The sequence below is a fragment of the Styela clava genome, chromosome 9 (assembly GCF_964204865.1).
Source record: "Styela clava chromosome 9, kaStyClav1.hap1.2, whole genome shotgun sequence".
NCBI classification, from domain to species: domain Eukaryota; kingdom Metazoa; phylum Chordata; class Ascidiacea; order Stolidobranchia; family Styelidae; genus Styela; species Styela clava.
The window spans coordinates 7,114,193-7,136,392 of record NC_135258.1 but is presented as its reverse complement, the minus strand read 5'-3'; the positions used below and the strand labels follow the sequence as shown (position 1 = coordinate 7,136,392).

Sequence of the window (22,200 nt, the reverse complement as noted above, 5' to 3'; positions counted from 1 at the left end):
ATTTATATTATGATTTCATTAAAAAATGCAAGAGATGGAGATCTACCAATAAGGGCCGATATTGATTTATTTGACAACCATGGTTATAAGTTTCGCAATAGAGCAGACACAAATCATTGGATTCCTGTTATTATTATTAGCCATATGTATGCAGCATCTGATTTTGGTATAATTAACATCGGGATCTATCCTGACATGGATAAATAGTTTCTGGTACTCAAGATGGCGGACACCGGAACGTAGTATGTGTGTGTACCAGGCCAGGGTTAGTCCATAATTTCATTCCAATTTTTCCTATTAGGAGTTTGGGGACTAGCCGAGTGACTTCCGTAGTATTTCTATCTGAAATCATGGCTTAACCCTAACCTGGTACACATACTTCGTGAGTACCAATTCCTTGTTATTGCATACAGCTCAGATAATTGGCCACCGGCCGTTAGTAAGGCAAGCAAGTCATGGTACGAATCATGAATTTGTATTTCTCAAGTTCCATCGCCCTTTTCAGCAGACGCAGAAGCTTCATCGCCTGATGAAAGCCCGTCAAATTCATCGTCATCCCCACCCAACGCATTCCAGAATGCCTTCACCATATTTTCCGCATAATTCTTCCTTTCTTCTTCAGGCAATGAACTAGCTTGATCTTTCATTACTTTCAACCGACAGAAAAGTTTTTCAAAATCATCCTCTTCATTTTCACCTCCCAGAACGTCATCGAATTCACCTTGCTTTCCTAAAAGTTCATCAATCTTAGTCTGTGCGTCTTCAGACACACCAGAGGCGGCTTTTGCAATTTCTGCTGCACATGTTGAAGACTCGACTTTTTTGACTGCATTATTAGGGTTTTTCATGTCCATATTTGGCCAAATATGTGCTAAAAGAGCGTTACGTATCCTTTTAATTCCAACATCTTCATATTCATCATAATCTTCCATGTCTGGGTTTAGTTCAACAAGTTCAAATTCATGGTCAAGACACCATTCCTGAATAGTCACTCGGCTTATTGTGTTTATGCCGTCTCTATCACAGTTTTCACAAACGGCAAGTTTTATTGCTGGTTCCCACATGTTAAGAAATGACATCCAAGTGTCGAGTCTATCAAGTCCGTTTTTATTTTTTCCGCTATCAAAATACAATACTACGGCTTCTGTTTCATGTGAAAATTTCTCATTCATGATAGACTTTTTCTTTAAAATTGTCAGGTGTATGTCCGCATTATAATATTTTGTTTCAGCATTCCATAAATGCGACTCTATATCCTCATTTTTAAAATGTGGAACAAGATTGTCACTGGAATTCAATAATCCTTTCAGCATATCATTTAACTGTTCTGTTTTTTCACAGTCAGTGGCATTGATAAAAACTGCTTTCTGGTCTTCCATTTCGACCAACTGTAAATTACAACTACTGCACTAAGTGAAGGAAACATATGATATTGTTAATGATGAATAAAAATCACTGGAAATTGGTAAATAGCACACAACCATAAAGCACCAGTCAAGTTTGGTGTAATAGCTAGTAATGAACAACTATGCAACAAAACTTGGCCTCGATAGGATAATAAAAACTTCACTATGCATGCAAGTTGTCTTGTGATACCATATAAATATGGAAAACTCTGAATTACACCATTAAGATGGTTGTTGATGCTTTACTGATAAGCACAGAAGATTTGGAGATTAATACACAAAATCTGCACATAGTTTATACAGGTACATTTAAGACGGCTATACCCAGTAATGGGATTCAACCGCTTCGTAACGGTTCTATAGAACCGTCTCACAGAATTATATGAGATCAGCGAACCGGTTGAAAACTGGAATTACTGAAAAAAACATGAATTTTTGTAACAGAACTGGCTGAAAAAAATGACATTTGTGTGATGGAACCAGCTGACAAAAAATTTGAATCCCACCACTGGCTATACGCCATATCGCATTTTGTTCAAGATATTGCAAAGCAATTTTACAAAGAACAGCTTTTTCATTGAGGACAGTCATTTCATAACGCCCTTTTCATTTTACTACCCCCTATAAAAATATTATTGTGAAAAATTACTTATTACATGCAGCTGGGTCTGTTTCAACAGTTTGTACCAGTTCCAGGCATTAGGGTTCGGAGAAAACTTCTTGTCGCATAAGCCTGATAACTGTTTGGAGAATACTGTCCATGGTGAAAGGCGTGTGCATAGCGAACTGCTTAGGGTTACAATGGTTTGTCAGGATTGAATTGAACTGTGATACAGATTTTTGATTACTATTACCACATAATTCAAAAATTGCGTTTACAGGCTTTAACAAATGCTCATTTATATAGTTTTGACTAATTAAACATAGTTTGAAATAAGTTATTCAGATTTTTGGGTTTCATTTTCAAAAGCTTGTATGGGTTCTTCATTAGAACTGTCCCCTATTAATGTTTCTGAAAGATTTTTCACTTCTTCAAGTCCTGCTTTCATAAGTTCATTGGTTTCATCATCTAATTTTTCAGTTGGAATTTTTTCTACAGTCGGAGCCTTTTCCACCAGAGAAGTTGCTTTTTCTACTTCGTCTTTTTTAATATAATGACTTCGTAAATTGTCTTCGCAGTTTCTATAAGCAATCCCGAGTCCAATTCCAGTTCCTAATGTCACGGGCCACGCTCGTCTTTTGAATAAGGCAAAAGAAAATACTCCTCCAATAAGAAATCCCGCACCTGCTTTTAATAATGTGTCGGTTATACATTTGTCTATCTTCTCTCCATATTCTCGTTCTAATCCAAGAGCGGGAAGCGATTTTGTAACCATTTTCACGCAGTTGCTTTACCTAGAACGCTGAGCAAAGCAGAAATGTCCTTGTCTGGCAACTAATGTGATGAAGTCTATTCAAGCATGAAATGACGTAATTGTAAGATGGCTCAGTGGCATTCGAGGCCGTCTATTTTTTCGTTCGTTTCCACTTTTGTCTGAAGAGGTATTTCTAATCCGAAAATATGTTAATTGCAAAGATTATGTAGGTAGTACTAAGATTGTGAAATTTTCCCTAGTTGTTTGCTTCAAACTGAATTAGGAAATTTGTGAAGGGATAGTAAGCACCATATTTAAGACGTGATGTACAAGAAGAATATCAAGCGTCTTGCAGAGTCGTTTTGGAAGTAGAGCGCCTTATTAGATAGAATAATAATTCTTGTTTATGGTGGACAAAAGAGGTAAATAAAGCTTTATCATATAAAAAAAGACCACGACCTCTTGTCCAATTTGCAAATTGCGATAATTTTGACAGTAGAGGAATGCATGGACATAAATGATGAGGCTTCAGGTCAAGTTTATTTTTTCCAATCAGTGCAAGTTTTACACAAAATACGAAGAGAAAAGATAATCACACATTTCAACTGGGGGAAGGGAAGCCGTGATGAATCAAAGCTGGTTATCGAGCAGCGTCACCATCCGCGATTGCGTAAAATGGGTGATCGTACATTTGAACCCACGTACATTTGAACCCATGTGTATATCCGCGGGTTCAATCTATATGTGGGTGCTAAAACCCATGGGTTAAGGTTAGTATGAGTTCAAATATCCGTAAAACAAAATTTTTTTACATAGGTGCAATAGTATGCACGGGAAACAAATGTACGGGAACCGTAAAATGCGATGCGTGACGACGGATCCAACATTTATTGATTACTGTTCAATTTTCAGTTCATTTTGTTGAGCTCTTCTCATTTTATTCAGTTCATTTTCTACCCAATGTCGTGAGACTGAACTTCAATTTCTATAGACCTACTTGAATTTTAATTGATGCTCCGTGCAATCCTTATTATATATTTCACACGACACCAGGGTATAAAATGGGACAAACTCAAATTAGTACCTGTTATGCATCATGTAGAGTCGCGGCTGGAATTTAATCCCATCATTTGACTATGGTTTGTGATAAAGCTTAGATAAACGTCTAGACTAGGTTTAAGGTCGCAATGAATCATAGGCAGCTGTCGAATCAAAATTTATATACCACTCGTTTCACCAATAAACAAAGTATTTCATACCAAAAATAGAAATATGGTATGTAGGACCCTAGCAATATAAATGCATGTAACTGGATAAGACTGGGAAAAAAACTACAAAAAAAACGTAATATACAGTATATATGTGTAATAGATAGCGTTCCAAAGTACTTGCGTTAACTCTGTATTTGATCCATTTTTTTTAATATTTTTTAAAAACTCAAAATATACCTATACATAATTTTCTTTTTGCGTTGTTTCACTTCGAATTAAATCGCAGGTAATGTCGCTGCAAATCGATAAACACTTCATACCTTTCGCTGTAAAAAGTGCAATATTTGGGTAGGCTATATATGTGTTTTTGTATAAACCATTAGTGACGATTGTCTGTTTGTCTGTTGAGTCAAAAGTTAAACATGGATTTGACCACAAAAAGGTAAGGTGAAATCACATAAATTTTTAAACCTAATTTTAATATGCTCCTTCTTTAACCAACTTAACCTTGAAACGTGACGTTTTGGAGAAAGTGTCGGCGGATTCGAGTGCTTTAGGAAACCGACTAGATCAGCTGATAGCGAGGAATTTATGGTTTCACAACAGTCTTCGGAAACGCGGTGTAAACAGTGTCTAAGCATAGATATTAGTGAGTTATCGTTTAGTTCAAGTTTGCCTAACAATATAATAATTACGATTCACGGTTATGTTGCGCACTATTGTGTTTTTAATAAAATCCTTAGCTCTGTTTAAGGATCTTTTCAGTATTATTTACTTGGCTGAATATGGAAACAGTTTTGGTCATACTTAGCCAATGATTATAAACTCGCCGGCAAAATTATGCTATTCCGAAATATCCCTACTTAAAAATTAGTTCAACGAATGAATGTGAGGATGTTTCACCTTCCGAAGAAATTAAATATAAATACAAACTGACTGTGCATGATTTAACTTATGTCGTATTCGGTGATGACATAGGATTATTTTCAGCGTTAATTAATTAGAAAACATTAGTACAGACAGAGAGGATTTACGCGACCATTGTCGTCGATGTCAGAAGTTTTCGGATACTTTTTGACATCTCACGTCATATATTCAGGTCAATCGTCAACCAGATTTCCTTTACTGCAGTTCAGATTAACCCATGTTGTGTTACAAGGTAGCCTGTGATTGACAATTTGGCTATTTGACATCATAGTATGGAGGATTGAAATAATTCTTCGCGTGTGAAGTTGTATTGTCACGGGCCAGAAGACAACGGCCATCAGGTTTTTACGTACACGCAGAAACTATGGCTACGTGACGGTACGCATTCGTTCAGTTTGCACAAGTAATTAACGCCGTTACGTGAAGTGCCTGCAGCAAAAATCTTCGATAGATCGTTCAAACAAAAGGTCATTAACAGGTGTAGGAATGCTATCGTGTTCAATAAACTAATGTACTTCGGGTTGTAAAATTTTAATTCCGCATTTTACTTGAAGGGAAAAAATCGTTCACACAATGAACTTGATTGGATTGAGAGCATATGTAAAACCGATGGCGGTACAAAAAGCCAATCGTGGACAGAAACATGCTCAGAATAAGTGGTGAGATTCGGGTGGTTCGCGCGAAACCGCTTTTGAAATCTCGTGATGATGAGAATTTTGTGTTCGGCATTGTTTACTGAAGTGGACAATTCGTTGTTAGTATGGTATATATAAAAGATAACCTGTTATATTCCAAATCCCACGGTTGCTTAGAGCCTTAGACGAATATGACGGAAGTCGGATTACGACTAGAACGCGGCCACAGTATTAACCGTTTAAGTTTCCGCGTTATGTCGCAACATGAGAAAGAAAAAGAAACATTAAATACACACGGACTGACAGTATGCGAATATGGAAAAAAGATTTCGGGAATTAAAGCGCAGGAATAACGTGAAAGGAAATAATAGGGATATATATATATATAATAAGCAAAATAGTCGATGGCCGACGCCATAGTTTTCAGAGTTCTCAGTTTTGGTACTGTTAAAGTCTGGTATTCTCCTAGAAATAAAACATGGAAATGCATAATTGTAGGATTCATTAGGAACTACACTTAGCAATTAGACGGCAATGTCTTGTTTACGTCGCGTATTTGCAATGGTACTTGAACTTCCAGACGTGAAACAATAATAATTACTAGATCATTCCATGAAAATGGCTCAGTACTCGTATAGTCCAGGAGACTTAGCATTGGTGGAGGATATGTCCAACTTCAAACGTAATATAGGCTTTTGCTTAGTAAGCTTAACTTCCTTTATTGGGTATATCAAATAGTTTTCAATTATTTAACCAACACTTTCGATAGTGAAATAGAAATTTTTTAATACGTGGTTTACTTTAAAAACTGTATTTGATCTAACAATGATTATTTGAGTTGTAAATGCCTCGTTTGAATATATTAATTGCGGACGCATTGAGTTACGTTGCTTAAACGCTCATACAGGTACTCCCGTAGTATGTGAACCAATAACCAAGACACGGGAACGTAGTATGTGTACCAGGTTAGGATTAGGCCATAATTTAAGGTACAAATACTACGGGAGTCACTTGTCTAGTCCCCGAACTCGCAATGGAACTAAAGTCGTATAATGTCACCAAACCCCTTTCTCATTATAATTCATTCGTTTTTTCGTTATAGTTTCTTAAATAAAGGAAAATTAATGCTAGAATGTTGGTCGGTGAACTGCTTCTATTCTCATTATCTTTTTTCTTTGTGATGTCACAAGACCTATCAGAATTACAGACAAAGGCAGAAGAAAAAATAAAGGTGAAGTACTGGATTATAGTACTTGTACTATGATTGCAAATTTTTTGTTGGGTTAAAATGGGAGTGGTATGAGATAACAATATCTAGGCTACTGGGCAATCATATATATGTAAATAAATAAACAAATTTCAGTGGCATGAATATTTTCAAGTAAATAAAATAGGTTTAAATAATCCCACTGTTGCTTTGTTTCCCCAGCGATAATAATGATGATTTTAATTTGACATAGAGTTGTGTGTAATGAATTTTGCCACTGTATGCTTTTATGGCTGGTATTTGTTAGCTCCAAATTTCTTGCAATACAATAACGCATTCACTTGGCGGCATGGCGCGACGTGCCAAGCGTTAGGAATACAAACGACCTCTGATTGCCCTGCGCGGGTTCGAATCCCGTGATGGATAGTTATGTGCGGCACGGTTGCTGGACTCCTCGCCATCGTAGGGTGGTGGTTCACGTACCTGCTTGTCGATTACGGCTTCCTGCGCCATCAAGTTCATACATCTGAAAACAAATAATCCCACACCCGTCATGGGATGCTAACCGGACGAGAGACGGGTACACCGTTTGACTAAGCCGCATTATCGGCTTTCCTCCCCATCGCGAATAATGTGAAAATCTTATCCTACTTCCAAATTTTTTTAGATTCGTATTCGGGATGGACCCACAATTTCTGAAGGCCGTATAGAAGTTTTACACGATGGAGAATGGGGCACAATATGTGATGATGACTGGGATTTGAACGCAGCACAAGTCGCTTGCAGAATGATGGGGTTCGAGGGAGCGTTAGATTTTGCACACAGTGGAAAATATGGACCAGGAGAAGGCGAGTAATTTCCATCTGAATTCGAAATTGTTTGTCAGTCAAGAATATCTATTGTTTTAAAATTCGAAAAAAAGGTTTCCATAAGACAGACCACTACGAAGCGCGATCTTGGGCCGTGAACTTCAGTTGATATTTCTCCTCTATTCCAGAATTTAGTTTTCGCACGAGGCATATTGTTTTCCATATTTGCTTTGTAACACTGTAAATATTGTTCAGAAATTGTAACTTTTTACGTCACACTCACATGGCCCGTGGTTTGTAAACCTTGATCACCCCTGCTCCATTCCCTAAAATCGAAAGCACATACCCTTAGATTGTACTATATCCTAGACCAGGGGTTCCCAAACTTTTGGTGTTACGGAGCCCCTGAAGAGGATGACTATTATTCACGAAGCCCCACAATAAATTTTAAAATTGTTACTTACCAATTAATATTCCTTAGTTAGTTAAAATTACTTTACTCAATTTCAATGCTAAACCTTTTTGATAGGGTTAATACAAGCCATGAATCAATCTAAATTTCACAGATAAATTATATATATTAAGGCTGTGAATTTGACACTCAATAAACATATTAATAAATTCGGGGTCGAACCTCCCTTCTGATATTTTTGAAAACTGAAAAATCGCTAATAACGTGAGCGATTGCATCTTGATAAAATCGCCGATTATTTTCGTCAGTTTGATATGTTTTTTAGTCCGTAAAGTGCGTAAACATTTGCACGTCGGTGTTTATTCTCCTTAAATCCCAAATTTTCCTTGGCATATGCATAAATTGTTCCACGAGGAAGACGATAATTGCTTTTTATACTCGTGTGGAATTATGAGTTCAGTGTGAAACACATGGCATTTTAAATATGCCCCTATCGGTCAGGGATTGCGCAATTGTGAATTGTACTCATGGAGATTTTAACGCCGACCTTGAGATTTTATCTTGCTTAAAAATAATCTTCAGTGCTGAAAGATCAAATCCAATTTGACGAATCCCAAGATCATAAAAATACGATTTCCATCAATTTATAATTGGTACTTGACAGTTCAGAACGTTTTTTATGTTATTTTAGAATAGTAATCTTTCATTTTAGTAATCGTGATAGTAATATAGACGCAAAGACGAGTAGCGATGAACACAATTAAGCGTGCTCGCGTCGGCCATAGATTGAATATTTTACGCTACAGAAAACCTGTTATCTGCTGAAAAAGACTTTTTTTTTTAACGAGTGGCCTAATCGCGAAGAATGTTGCGCGAGAATTTCCGATTCCAATTTTGAACACCCACCTCCCTCTGTTTTAAAACTCCTGGCTCGCTTCTGCTTGTAGATAATGTCATATTTGAATTACGGCCTTGCGATATTTCGACGCCAATGTTGTCACATTATATTAATGCCGTTATTGCGTCTTTGGACAGTTACAAAATTAGCCAAGTAATTGAATAGCCCGCGGAGCCCATAGATTACTCTCATGGAGCCCTGGGGCTCCGTACGGAGCACTTTGAGAACCTATGTCCTAGACTACGCCTAACATGATTACGCCATACAAATGGCTTCAAAAGATAAAATCTCCAAGCAACGTAATAAAAACTCATTGTTTTCTAATTAAATTGAACATTCTAGGGAAGCGGTCTCAAACCGGGTCTCGTGGCTCACCAAGGGGGCCTGCAGTGCAGTTGTAAGGGGCCGCCATGCTAGGCGCAAAACTGATAGAGACTTTGTAACTAATAAAGGAATGGGGGATATGTAACCATCGATAATGTAACTAAAAAAAGCCAAAAAAAGATTTCAGTTATATTGCAAGAAAAGTATTTTAACAACGGCAAATTTCATATTTTGAGGCGGGTTACAGTTAAAAAATACGGGACAACGCAACTGAATTTATTTCTGTACCAATATATTGCTGGGACCCGAAAGGTTAAATATCTTGTATGTTTGATTTGACAACACTCTAATAAATTACGCGGCTGAGAGTTCTTTTCTCATTCTCGCCAATATATTTTGGGAATCATATTGGTGTTTATTGTAAATAAATTCTGACGACGTTTAATGTATTGTGAAACGTATCGGTATTTTACAGTATTGCCCACAGGGTAAAGTGAAATTACTTTTATGTAGAAATTCCTTAATTCTAAGATCGCGCTCTGACTTAAGTACGAACTATGAGTTGTATTTCGATTTATTAGTACTGTCGGCCAACAATTTGTCTTTCCATGAGTCACATCTGATATGTTTCAATTTTTATATCAATTAGTCTGGCAACCTCTAACTTTCAATTTAAATCAATCGTTCATTCTTACTAGCTTTCTGATTTGTTTGAGCATTTATATCTCACGAATATTGTTTATTTCAGGTCATGCTCAAGAAAAAATTATTGTATTTCGGCGTAATAATTTACCAATAATCTCCCCCCTTGTCTCATATCCCCTTATCTCATAAACAATAAACGCAAAATTGTTATGTTTCATAATTTTAGGTCTGATACAACTAGACAATGTCCACTGCGATGGCGAGGAGAAATCGTTGCATGAATGTGAGCACAGAGGCCTGGGAGTCAGTGATTGTTCGCACCACGAAGATGCCGGAGTGAAGTGTTCGCCGAAAAAGTTACCGGATTACTTGACAAAGCAATGGGTAAGATATTATTCAGTAAAAATCTTTATATTTATTCGATATGTTTTGCTTTTTAGAACCTTTATTTTACAAAAATATGATGATTGTTAAGGCTATATTAAAGCATTGATCATAATTGATAGGTTTTTTACCATCAAAAACAGCATGGGTATTAACATGGTGAAATACTCAAGGCAATTGATAAAAAAATTATAACGTATATAATACGTAAATTTAATTTTTTGGTCTCGTAAACTTGAGGATTCCATGATGTCGTAGGATGGTACACGTAACTGCTGGTCGGTTACGGCTTCCCAAATTCGCGCACCGTAAACAAATTACTGGCTAAATATTTGCATACACAATTTGGACCGCTAAGCGAACGAGAGGCCGTGGTACACCATATGATCAAGCCTTACTCGGCTTTCCTCTCCCCCCGGAATAAATATAAAATCCTGTCATATCCCAAATGAAAACGGACAAATCAAAACTTCCCAACACAGCACTGCCGGATGTGACACCTTCGAGAAACGACCTAAATATCTGCATAGACCTCGTATACCAGTCGTTTTCACGCTTTTTGGTGGAGCGGAACCTTCATACCATATGGTCGAGAAACCCTGTGATATAATTGAATTGTGTTTTATTGTCTGATTGTATAAACTATAAACTACGAACCCTGAACTGTATTGGCGAAACCCTAGAGTGCCGCATTTCAAAGCCACTGTTGTATACTACTACATAGGTCTGATATATCGTTCTGTCGTTTCACAGTTTGCAGCCTCTGCCAGCTTCGATCGTATGCGCTTGAAGCCACCTCGTGGTATGAAAAAACGGCTCCCTCAAATATTTGGTTACGTAGAAATATTCCACGACGAAAAATGGAGACACATTTGTACAGATGGATGGAAAAAAGAGAATGCTCGAGTTATTTGCGGACAACTTGGATTTCCAGATGCATCGGATATCGGGCATATGTACAGTTATCTTACGTGTGTACTTTAATGTAGAGTTGCAACGCGCTTGAAGTGCTTTATAACTGCACGAGCTTGCACGCACTCACTAAACTGAAAATTAACTGGCTTATTGGGAAGAAAATGTTGCTTCTATCCAATAATCTCTTCTAATACCCTTATCATATTTCCTTACCAAACAAAAATATCGTGTGACAGCTGACAAAAACCTATTGAACCCTTAGGGCACGGTCGTATTCGTATCTAATACTGAATTCCAGAAATACTCGCATACTCCAATTTTTGTTTATCCATTTTTTCACAAAGCACTCACTAAAATTTTAATGAGTACAAATAGAAGATTACTGAAGTGCTAAGGGGTTAAAATAAATTATTATCTGGTATCAAGATGTCAGCAAAAACGTTTGCCACGAGGCTTCAGTTCAAGTTACACCGCCAGGAAAAAAAACTACTCACAATTAAACCGTGCTCATGAAAAACTCTTTTAACGTAGAGATTTTGTTGACAAGAGCAAAGTTCTCCACCAAGTCTACCGTGTCCTCAGCATGGATGGATTTATTAAGTTTACCCAAACTTGTTTACCTCGTTATAACTCATTTTAAATCACCACTAACGCACGTCATTGCAAGCTAACACTCGCTTCTGCATTTTCCGTCTCAAAATTCAAACATTTAAAACTGTTTCTTTTCTTTATAACAGCGGAAAAAAGCAAAAGCATCGTAATCATTGGTTGACAAATTTAACTTGCACCGGCGAAGAAACTAAATTGGTTGAATGTGACTATGGTTTACTAAACTACACTGCAAGTGAGAGTTGTGCAACTGGAGAAGCTGCGTTGATTAGGTGCACACCGGGAGATTCTTACACGTTGTCCGCAATCAAAAAATCAATCAGGAATCAGAAGGGAGGGAGACACCACGTGCCACAGCGTTATACGGTAACATTTATAATATGGGTATATTATAGGGAAAAAAATATAAATCGCACTTTATGTATTCATACGTTTGAAACTATAAAATTATTGATAAATGAGAATATCTTTTTTCGCGAAATCGTATGTATATTTGTAATTTTGTTATACCATAGTCTAACGTCTTCTGATAAAATCAGATGTAGAGCCAAAGATTCCGAATTGATTTATATTTGTTCATGATAACTGGCCAACATAACTTAATGAAGAGGGCACATAGAACACAAGCGGTGCCCTATTATCCCCAGCATGAATATATCAGTTGGCAATCATGAGGTATGAAATTGGAAAAGTTCTGTCAGAAATTATCTCTTGAAATTCGTGCAGATTGAGTCGAATGTTTCTTCAGCCGGTACATTTGTATATTTCCTTAAACGTAAACACTTCCCGCCAAGTATTTTATAAAATTAAAGTGCGAGCAATTGCAATGGGACATTTATGGGGTACATAAATATTACAGGGTAAAAAATTAATGTTTATATTATATATATTGTATAATAACAGAGATTAATGATTATATTGCCGATTGTAATGTAGAGTATTTCTAATAAGGTTCGAGAGCGTTTTGACTGTTTTAATATCCCAATTTCGTGATTAAAAAGAAAGAATAAGTAATAACTACTGGACAGAAAAAAGGTGCTCCCGAAGTATTCGAACCAAGATGGTGCACAACCTGAACATAGTATGTGTACCAGGTCAGGGTTGTTCAGGCTGTGCGTCATCTTGGTACGAATACTTCCGGAGCGCCGAAAAAGGGGCAATTGTTTACAATTTTAATTCATATTTTCTCAGAAACCCCACGAACTCATCAGACTTAAATCAGGATCTACTGTTGGTGAAGGGAGATTAGAAGTAATGAGAAACGGACGATGGGGAACTGTCTGTCACAGTTATTTTGATATTCGTGACGCGACTGTTGCTTGCAGACAACTTGGGTTCGGAACAGCGAAACGAGTTTACCCGGATGCGTACTTTGGAATGGGTAACAAATCATTTATACACAAAACAAAAATAGGCTTTGACCCTAAGTAAGGACGGATAAGGCAATAGACTATGTTTTTTATCACAGATTACACATAATGGTTCAAATCTAATGCCGCCAAACCGAAAAAGTCCGACCTACCTAACAATGGTAGCTCCTTGCATATCGCCAGATATCAGTGGCTTTTATTTCATAGAATACCATAGGACATTTAAATGCCTCGCAGTTATTGACATCAATACAGCATTGATCATGTATCTTGGCAAACGTACATACAAATATACAATATAGTACTGCTGGTTTCGTTAAAAGTTCTGGATCGCCTTGACTGAAGTCTCCAAAACCTATTTGTTTCGTATAAAGTTATCACACTCTTATTGAGTTGAATATGAATTGTTATTTAGTAAAGTGCGGGTGTATTATTCCATGTTTTTTTTAATATTTCAGCTCACGGTCCAATCTGGATGACAAACCTGAATTGCAATGGGAATGAAACAAACTTGGAAGACTGCAAACATGATAAAATATCTGAACATTACACTGGGTACGGTGGAGTCAATGATGGTTGTACACATACACAAGAAGTTGCGATTGCATGCCATGTGCCTGACTTGAATATACAGAGAAGGGTAAGGGAGAATTTATTACAGTAAATGAAATAGGTTTACACGGGTGAGTAAGTAAGCCAACACCTGTTTTGAATCCCCCCCCCCCCTCCTCAGTTTTGACTATTCAAATAGAGATTGGAAACCATAAAACCATGCCCACATCTAACTAATCACGGCACGCAAAAGGTGAAGACTCCATGTTTGCGAAAATAACGATTGATGGACTAATATATAATATATATATATATATATATATTATTATTTTATAATAATATAATATGGTACCACCAAATATATTTCAATATTATATCTCAATTGCAAAATGCATTGATGGCCTGGTCATTTATTTTTGCGAGTGGGAACTCCTGTTGATGCGTAAACCAAACTTGAACAGAGGGTCCTGGGCCCATTTGACTGGATGAAATTGTCACAGTTTCGGATATCGCTTGAAAAAGAATATCTTGACCTCAGTGACAAATTCATTTGAATTACTTGTGATTTTTTGTACAACTCTGCTTCGCTTTGCAGAAACTTCATTATAACCGCGTTCAACACGTATGATATCAAAACAAATTTCTCATTATATTGAATTGCTTACTTTTAGCATAACTACATTCGTTCAATTATGTTTTGTGTTTTTCACATTTTGGGTTGATTTTGAAGGTTCACTGCAAAATCAGTTTTGAAATTTTACCGGTCCTCGAACTAAAAAAGGTTGAGAACCACTGATACAACAAACGGCTTGTATAAAAAATATCACTTTACATACGCTGCTTTGCGAATGTTTACTACAGAGTTAATGGTAATTAATGGTACGTTTTATCTCGATCACGCTATTAGTGGTGGCAAAAAAACTGGCAAGCGACAGACTGAAGAACCCAATTTCCAAACCACTAATCTTTTATACCCCGATCCGACCTTATCTTGAAAGTTTAGTTTTCTGGCTTTCTTAAATATATATATTTATATATTCTGTAAAATTCAATTTCACAAAGTGAGTCCCTATCATAGTCGAGTAACTTTTTAGAATCTGTAAAATAAAAAATAACTATATTTGAACACACAATTTTACCGGGTAAAAGAAGTCGCAGGGAACCAAAGCCGCTAATAACCCAAGTAATATGCATTGATAATACACACCAGAATCTTTTTGCACTGCCCGCCTAAAATACCTTCATTTGCTGATGAACGACAGCAAAAGTAGTCTACTTAGCATACTTTTTCTGTGCAAAAACACTCCCTTTATTTGTTCCGACGCAATGGCGTCGCAGTGTCAAGCTTCAGACGCTGAACAAACTTTTGTCATTACTTATAAATGTTTTGTTATTTACTTCAACATTTATTCCAGATTCGAATAGTTGGCGGAAGAAATCCATTGGAAGGTCGAGTTGAAGTCCAGATAGGAAAGAAGTGGGGACCAATATGCAGTGATATGTGGACGGCTAAAGAAGCGATGGTCGCCTGCAGACAACTTGGTATGGGATACGCTCTACATGCACTAAAGGTCAGTTTATACTTTTTTGGCCCTTGTTGTCCCCACACTTTCTCGGATATGGGTTGGCCTGTTGTCAGTCCATACCCGTTTGTATAGGCGTGGTATATATGTATTATATGGTTGTATAGGCCATATACAAGGCAAGACTCAGTTTCGTCATCAGCATCAACGGCCAGACTGCAGAGTGGACTCCAGACTCGGATGTCTCATGACTCACGACTGGGAGATTCTATTAAATACTTATATAAAGTGCGAAGAAATTAGTTGAAGCACGAAAAACTTCTTTAAAACTTTATTTGCTGGATATTCAAAGTCCGGATCAACGATGTCATTTTAACGTAATTCCGCTGCTATCCAATACAATTACCGCGAATATCATAGAAATTTATAAAGTTTTAAACTATGCCATGAGGTGTAAATACTTATATATATCACAATATGCGTAATAGTCGCGGTTATGCAAAACTAACTTTATGTTTGTCCGAAGAAGTGAGACCTCGATGAGACGAAACGTCAAAGAACTATATTTGTGTTGGTGTGTAAAGCTGTCAACTCTTGATTGACATATTATGATATGATATATGACATCGAAAAATTATATTCATATATTTATTTATATTCGTCTTTATTAAACAGTTTTTATATTTTACCATTGATAATTCGGTTTTGTGTTTTTGGTTCGGTTTCTGAACTTTTTCAAAACTACGGCTCATTTCTTTAATTCGATACGTGTCGTTGTGTACTTCATTGTCTGGAAAGAGATCCTGGTTAATGACCATTTTTCATTCAGGAAGTATGGTATTACCCCGGAAGTGATGACGCGTCTTCTCTGATGATGACAGGGGTCGAATGTAAAGGTGATGAGATAGGAATACAATATTGTCATCATGATGGGAAGAAACTTAGGAAATGTGGAGACTCAAAAAGAACAATGACACCATTCGCTGGAGTTATATGCACTGAAGGTATAAAATAAAAACAAGGTGAAAAGGTGAAAAATAAAAACAAACTAAATCAAACAGAAATATTTATCAAATAAATCCATGCTTGTTGTTGTTACATGTTTAATGGCTCATATAACTTCAGTGGTCTTCTGCGCCTTTGATCAATCCGAATTTAGAAAATCCTATACTGACATATTATAATGACAAATAGATAAGTATACAATTAAATCAATTATAATAACTAATTAAACCTAGGTATTTCTGCCCGTAGACAAAACAAATTCAATAACAGTTTCAACGATGTCCATGTTACTTAGCACTTCTTCCAAAGTCAGTTCCAATTTAAGTTTTTTGGCTTTCTGGATCACTGCTTTAGATTGCTCGTGATTGATATATTCATATCAGGAAGACAACAGTGATTCAGAAATCAGTATCTTAAGATAGGATAAGATTTACCTATTTATTCCCGTAGAGAGGAAAGCCTATTAGACGGCTTCATCCTATGGCGTAGTCCTGTTACCAGTCCATGTCTGGTATGAAATTAGTTAGTTCGCACGTCCAGGTGGTTACTTGTACCCAGTGACGGGATTCAAGGGGTTTGTGCGGACCCGTTTTTGTTTATACCGCCATGTCTTGGTAAAATGACGGAACTTGTTGTTAGTGAATTCGATACAAAAGAGAACCCGCTCATACAAATTTGTATCCGACCCAAGAAAGTTTTGGAGAATCACTGATTATACCAATTCTCATGGAAAGACAGATTACCTTTTATTGTTAATGTTAAAAAAACGTTAGGATTTTTTATATATTTGGCAGGATCGCCGGATCTTATCACGGACATCCCAATGCTGTCTGATTCAATTCATATGGAAGATAGAGGGTTAAGTAATCTTATATGCGCAGGTTTGTGACTATGATTAGTTTAAATAAAAAAACGTTGAATGTGCGCATTGTGTTGTGTCCAGAGCTGTGAGGTTGAAGTTTATCGTGTTTGAATTGGAGTCGGATCAATATTTTTAACCTCCCAGTAGACGGGAGTCAGAAGTCAAAGTTTTGATTTCCATGGGGTTCGCCAATTTCAAACTTTTGATAATGATAATCAAGGTCATAATTTTCTACAGAACCTGTCAGAATATTTTTAAAACCCGAATTCGGGGTGGCATTCGTTTGTAAATTTGCTTCACCACACAGCCTTGGATGCGCCGAGGCAATGGGCTTGTTCATGTTAACAAAGCAAATAACAGCGAATCATCTCGTTACAAATTTTCAGTTTATTTTTCGATAGCAATTAGAAATTTTCTGTTATCTTCAAGAGTTATCTACCTAAATTTTGGGTTGCACGTTCACCAAACGGTCACATGCAACCTTTATATAGGTATAGGGGTGACTACGGTCTGAATTGCCATATGAATGGCCTACCTCGGAGAGGGCATATCTCGCATTCACGGCAGGCTTAATTGTAAACACTCTATCAACAAATTTACGACATTAAATAAACTTTGTAGGAAATAATAATTTTTATTTAAATTTGATGACGTAATGCCTCAATTATATCTAAACCAAACATTCGACATTCCTCATAGCTGAGGAAAAGTGTCTCTCGTCATCTGCTGATGAACTCGATATGCGAACAAGCTACGGACATCGACGCTTACTAAGATTTTCATCAAGAGTTTGGAACAGAGGTCGTGCAGATTTCAGACCAGCAAGATTACCAAACGATTGGGAATGGCATTCATGTCACGGGTATGAGCAGTATTTCTAGGCTCCTATATGCGTACGTACGTTGTTAGAACTAAGGCAGACAATGTCGACGCCTTGTCCTTTTAGACTGGCGGGTCATGTCATTTTATGAACAATATTTGCAGTGTTACAAATACAATAGCAAAAAGGGAAAATAATAAGCCACTCGCCAAAATTAAATTTAATCGCAATCTCAGCAAATTCGTTGAGCTATTTTTTTAGCTAAAACATCGCAATTTGGTTCTGGTTTAGTTGTGGCAGCATTACGCGGGTCAGATTGAATCACCCATAGGGGGCGGGATTTGGCCCACGTCTGTTCTAGGTGATTATGGATGCTCTAAATAGGGTTCTGTTTCAGCAAATGTTTAAAGCGTGTCGTTTAAAAAAGTATATACTAACATAGTTCTGGCCACAGTTATATTACATACCAGTTTTTATCGAAGTTTTTTACAACAATATCTATCTGAACAAGACCATTTACTATTAACCACTGATATATAAGAAACTACTATATTTTGTAAGGATTGAAGTTTTTCTACCCGATTTTTTGTACTCAATCGTAAGTAAAGGAGACTTATCTCTTAGCAAGGTGCGGGCACTCTCTCAAAACAGGAGTAAAGGAGACCTATCTCTGAGCAATATTACAGGCACTCACTCAGAAGTAAATGAGCCGCATTTCAGAGCGAAGTTCAGAAATATACACATCTCTGAGCGAGATTACGGGCACTCACTCAGAAGTAAATGAGTCGCATTTCAGAGCGAAGTTACGGCACTCACACAGAAGTAAATGAGCCGCATTTCAGAGCGAAGTTCAGAAATATACACATCTCTGAGCGAGATTACGGGCACTCACTCAGAAGTAAATGAGTCGCATCTCAAAGCAAAGATACGGCACTCACTCAGTAGTAAATGAGCCGCATTTCAAAGCAAAAGTACGGCACTCACTTAGAAGTAAATGAGCCGCATTTCAGAGCGAAGTTACGGCACTCACTCAGAAGTGAAGGGTACTCGTCTAGTTCAGGAATTTTCAACCCGCGATGCCAAAATATCGCCATCTGTATGGCTATTATGAAAGATAAGCCTTAAACGCGTTCCTTTATACAGGCATTTCCACAGTATGGCTGAGTTTACTCACTACGATATTCTGAGTTTAAATAAAACTAGAGTAGCCGAAGGACACAAAGCAAGTTTCTGTCTCGAAGACACTCACTGCGATGACGGTGTTTCAAGAAGGTAGGAGACATCGTTAACGATTTTTATGATAACATAAAAACTTGTTGTTGAAAAAGTGTGTTGTTGTGGATTTTGGAGTGAATTAGGCCATAGAAAGCTTAAAAGGTTTATGAAAACAGTCATTTTAGCCTAATTTCATGACAGTTCAACAACATTCAATTAAATTGGAGTTCCGAACTGGCATAACTGAAGATTCGAAGAAATATAAATGTAATCAAAATTTAATATTCTAAAAAGAATTGCTATATTTGATATTTGAAAGTTTTGTGAAAACTGTCATTTTGTAGCGTATTTTCAAACTTCCAACTATATATCTGACGGTCTGACGGTTTAAAACAACTTTCAATTAAATTTGAATTATTATTTCAGAAATGGCATAACTGAAGATGCTCAGAAATATATACGCTCAATGGAAATCAAAAATTTAATATTTTAAAAAAAATTGCCATATTTGATATTTAGACGTTTTATGAAAATTGTCATTTTGTAGCGTAATTTTAAACTTTCAACTATATACAAGTCTGGCGGTTCAATAACATTCAATTAAATTGGATTTTTTTTCCGAAATTGCACAACTGAAGATTCCCAGAAATTTAAGTTTAACGAACATACTAATATTTTAAAATGAATTTGAAATTGCTTTTTACTTTACTCGAAAATTGAACGTTGAGCTTATGATTTTTTTTAGATACGATTGCGATCAGCCAGGAGGTGGAACTCAAGGAATTACAGTGGGATGTTCTGATACCTATTTGTATGTATTTATTCTTCATTTATTGCAAAAGCCTGTAAACATGAGTGAATAATCTGTGTATTTTTGATGTTTTAACTATTTTTTTTTATATCCTTTTATATCCCTTGGGTAGTGAAGATCATTAAAATGGTTAGACTTAATTCTGTAATTAAGGTTTCTGCAATTGTCATTTTGTTTTTGTAGTTTAAAATGCAAAACCATTTCCAACCAGATTTGTAGGGCCAAATCTGGAAACCATTGAAAAAAAATGACAGTCATAAAATGCAACTCGCTATTTCAGCAATCTTGTTTAGATTACTATTCAATATTTATTTATTTGCTAATTATCTCGTGTTTCAGGTACAACATTGATTGTCAATGGATCGACATAACAGATTTACCGGGGGGAAATTACCTGTTCAGAGTGAGTATTGCTTTTATCAGTATTTTTCAACAATATTAGAAAACAAGGAGCTCCAGAAGTATGTGTACCAAGATGGCGCACAACCTGAACATAGTTTATGTACCAGGTTAGGGTTCAGGTTGTTCGCGATCTTGGTGCACATACTTCGGGGGCGCCGAAAACAATAGCTGAAAAGGAAGTTTTTCTCACACCTTGACCAGGGTTGTTTGTGATTGGATTTCATATTTATAGCTTTTTTATGTATACAAAATTTGCCATTTGCCAAACCATTTTGCTTTGAATAATTTACACACTAAAAAGCGGCGACATTAAATGCAAGCTATATTTCAAAGACACACTTGTTAATTAATACTGCTCATAGTTCTTTTCATAGAACATTTTATCTGGGCACAGATATTATGGTTGCCCTAATGTGGTCGTATTTCCTCTACGAGTCGGGCTTATTGGTAAATATACCAATGTTATAGGTACATGAAGATTAAAATTATTTGATCCGCGTCATATGCTATTTACGCCTTTTTTGATCATTCATCAACCATCTAACCTAACTTATAAACTATAATATATAATCTTACTTAGGTTCATGTGAATCCGAATCATCTTGTCCCGGAATCTGATTTCTCAAATAACGAAGTGATTTGTAACATGAGATATGATGGTCAACAAGTCTGGGTTTGGAATTGTCATATAGGTAAGTTTAAATGCTTAGAATTCGTCGAGGGTTATTACAATAGTAGCTTGTAAATATATAGCCTATTTCCGAGAATTTCCCAAATTTGTTCTGGAAAATGATTATATACATACGCATTGCGCCAATTCGCCATTATAAACAGAGAATCACGTCGCTACAAGTCCAAGTTGAACATTCCAATTATATGTATGGTTGTTGTTAGTTATTGGCGACGAATTATTAACATTAAGATAAAAAGAATATTGTCTTTCGTTCTTTGAACTACGTAAAGGCTTATCAGTGGCGCGCGTATTTAGTAAGGCCATAGAATATGTTATTTATAGCGAATAAGTTAGTAATGTTATCTTCGCCGATAAATTACTTTTAATTATAGTTAATCGTGCAGCTAGCATACATCTTTTTTCGTACGATAATTCATCCGGTAAATTGTATAATAAACAAAATAAGATTGTCTTACTTACCACGGACGTGTGACGCGTGAATATAGACGATAAATCACTATCAGTTGCCCGGTATATAGAAAAAATGCAGTTACACAGTTAGAAGACTAGATTAAACACCAATTCCTTATCAGCGCGGCCACGAAGTGGTAGGCTCAAATCCACATTGCACGATTTGTTGTTGATTTCTTTTGTTATTCAGGCACAGATTTTGATCCAACTATCACCGCCAACTTCTACACCGAGAACATGTTTCCATGAGAAATAGAACAAGTTCTAGATGTCCGAGGAGACGATGCTACTCGTTTGCACTTTACAGAATTTCCAATGTCTGCGACAGTTTTGACAATACCTGCCTTTACACCTTTCAATATCAACTAATTAACAGGCCAACGCTAACTTGATGTAAGCGCACAAGCCGGTTTCATATCGTATACTGAAGCCACCATTTATCGATATTCACCACCTTTGGGTTAACCGTTGAACATATGCTAATTTAATTGTACTTCTTGCACTAATTTTTTCGCTGGCTAATTAAACCCTAATTAAAATCTTATTTGCCAAATTTATTCCCAAAATATACCTTGCCGGAACTGCGCACCCACACATCAGCCTATAATTGACACTGCTGTTTGTAACTTCTGCCTTCATTTTCATAATGCTTCTGCTATATTGCATTCATATTGAATGGACATGCTACATTTTGTTCAATATATTAAATATAAAGAATAACGCTCATCTTGTGATTTTGATTTAATACTGCTGGGAAAA

The 22,200-nt window shown here is 36.5% G+C and overlaps 3 protein-coding genes across 4 annotated transcripts; 1 reads left to right on the top strand and 2 right to left on the bottom strand.

Moving 5' to 3' along the window:
• Positions 1 to 43: 43 nt before the first annotated feature.
• Positions 44 to 1,379, bottom strand: LOC120338748 (alpha- and gamma-adaptin-binding protein p34-like). Its single transcript, XM_039406685.2, has one exon. It carries the CDS (start codon positions 1,377 to 1,379, stop codon positions 483 to 485), a length of 897 nt encoding a protein of 298 aa, XP_039262619.2. The 3' UTR covers positions 44 to 482.
• A 30-nt stretch (positions 1,380 to 1,409) lies between these two features.
• On the bottom strand, positions 1,410 to 2,875 carry LOC120338749 (uncharacterized). Its single transcript, XM_039406686.2, has one exon. The coding sequence runs from the start codon at positions 2,780 to 2,782 to the stop codon at positions 2,345 to 2,347; it is 438 nt and encodes a 145-aa protein (XP_039262620.2). The 5' UTR covers positions 2,783 to 2,875; the 3' UTR covers positions 1,410 to 2,344.
• Positions 2,876 to 6,634: 3,759 nt separating this feature from the next.
• Positions 6,635 to 22,167, top strand: LOC120338741 (lysyl oxidase homolog 2A-like). 2 transcript variants are annotated; one of them, XM_039406676.2, is made up of 16 exons: positions 6,635 to 6,765; positions 7,409 to 7,589; positions 10,056 to 10,213; positions 10,967 to 11,169; positions 11,866 to 12,103; positions 12,929 to 13,118; positions 13,566 to 13,747; positions 15,075 to 15,230; positions 16,012 to 16,186; positions 16,982 to 17,068; positions 17,749 to 17,911; positions 19,013 to 19,141; positions 19,830 to 19,895; positions 20,235 to 20,298; positions 20,878 to 20,989; positions 21,632 to 22,167. In XM_039406676.2, the coding sequence occupies exons 1-16, from the start codon at positions 6,667 to 6,669 to the stop codon at positions 21,688 to 21,690; spliced, it is 2,262 nt and encodes a 753-aa protein (XP_039262610.2). In that variant the 5' UTR covers positions 6,635 to 6,666; the 3' UTR covers positions 21,691 to 22,167. The 2 variants fall into 2 exon arrangements, with proteins under 2 accessions (XP_039262610.2, XP_039262609.2); XM_039406675.2 differs by having other exon boundaries at positions 10,967 to 11,184.
• Positions 22,168 to 22,200: the final 33 nt, after the last annotated feature.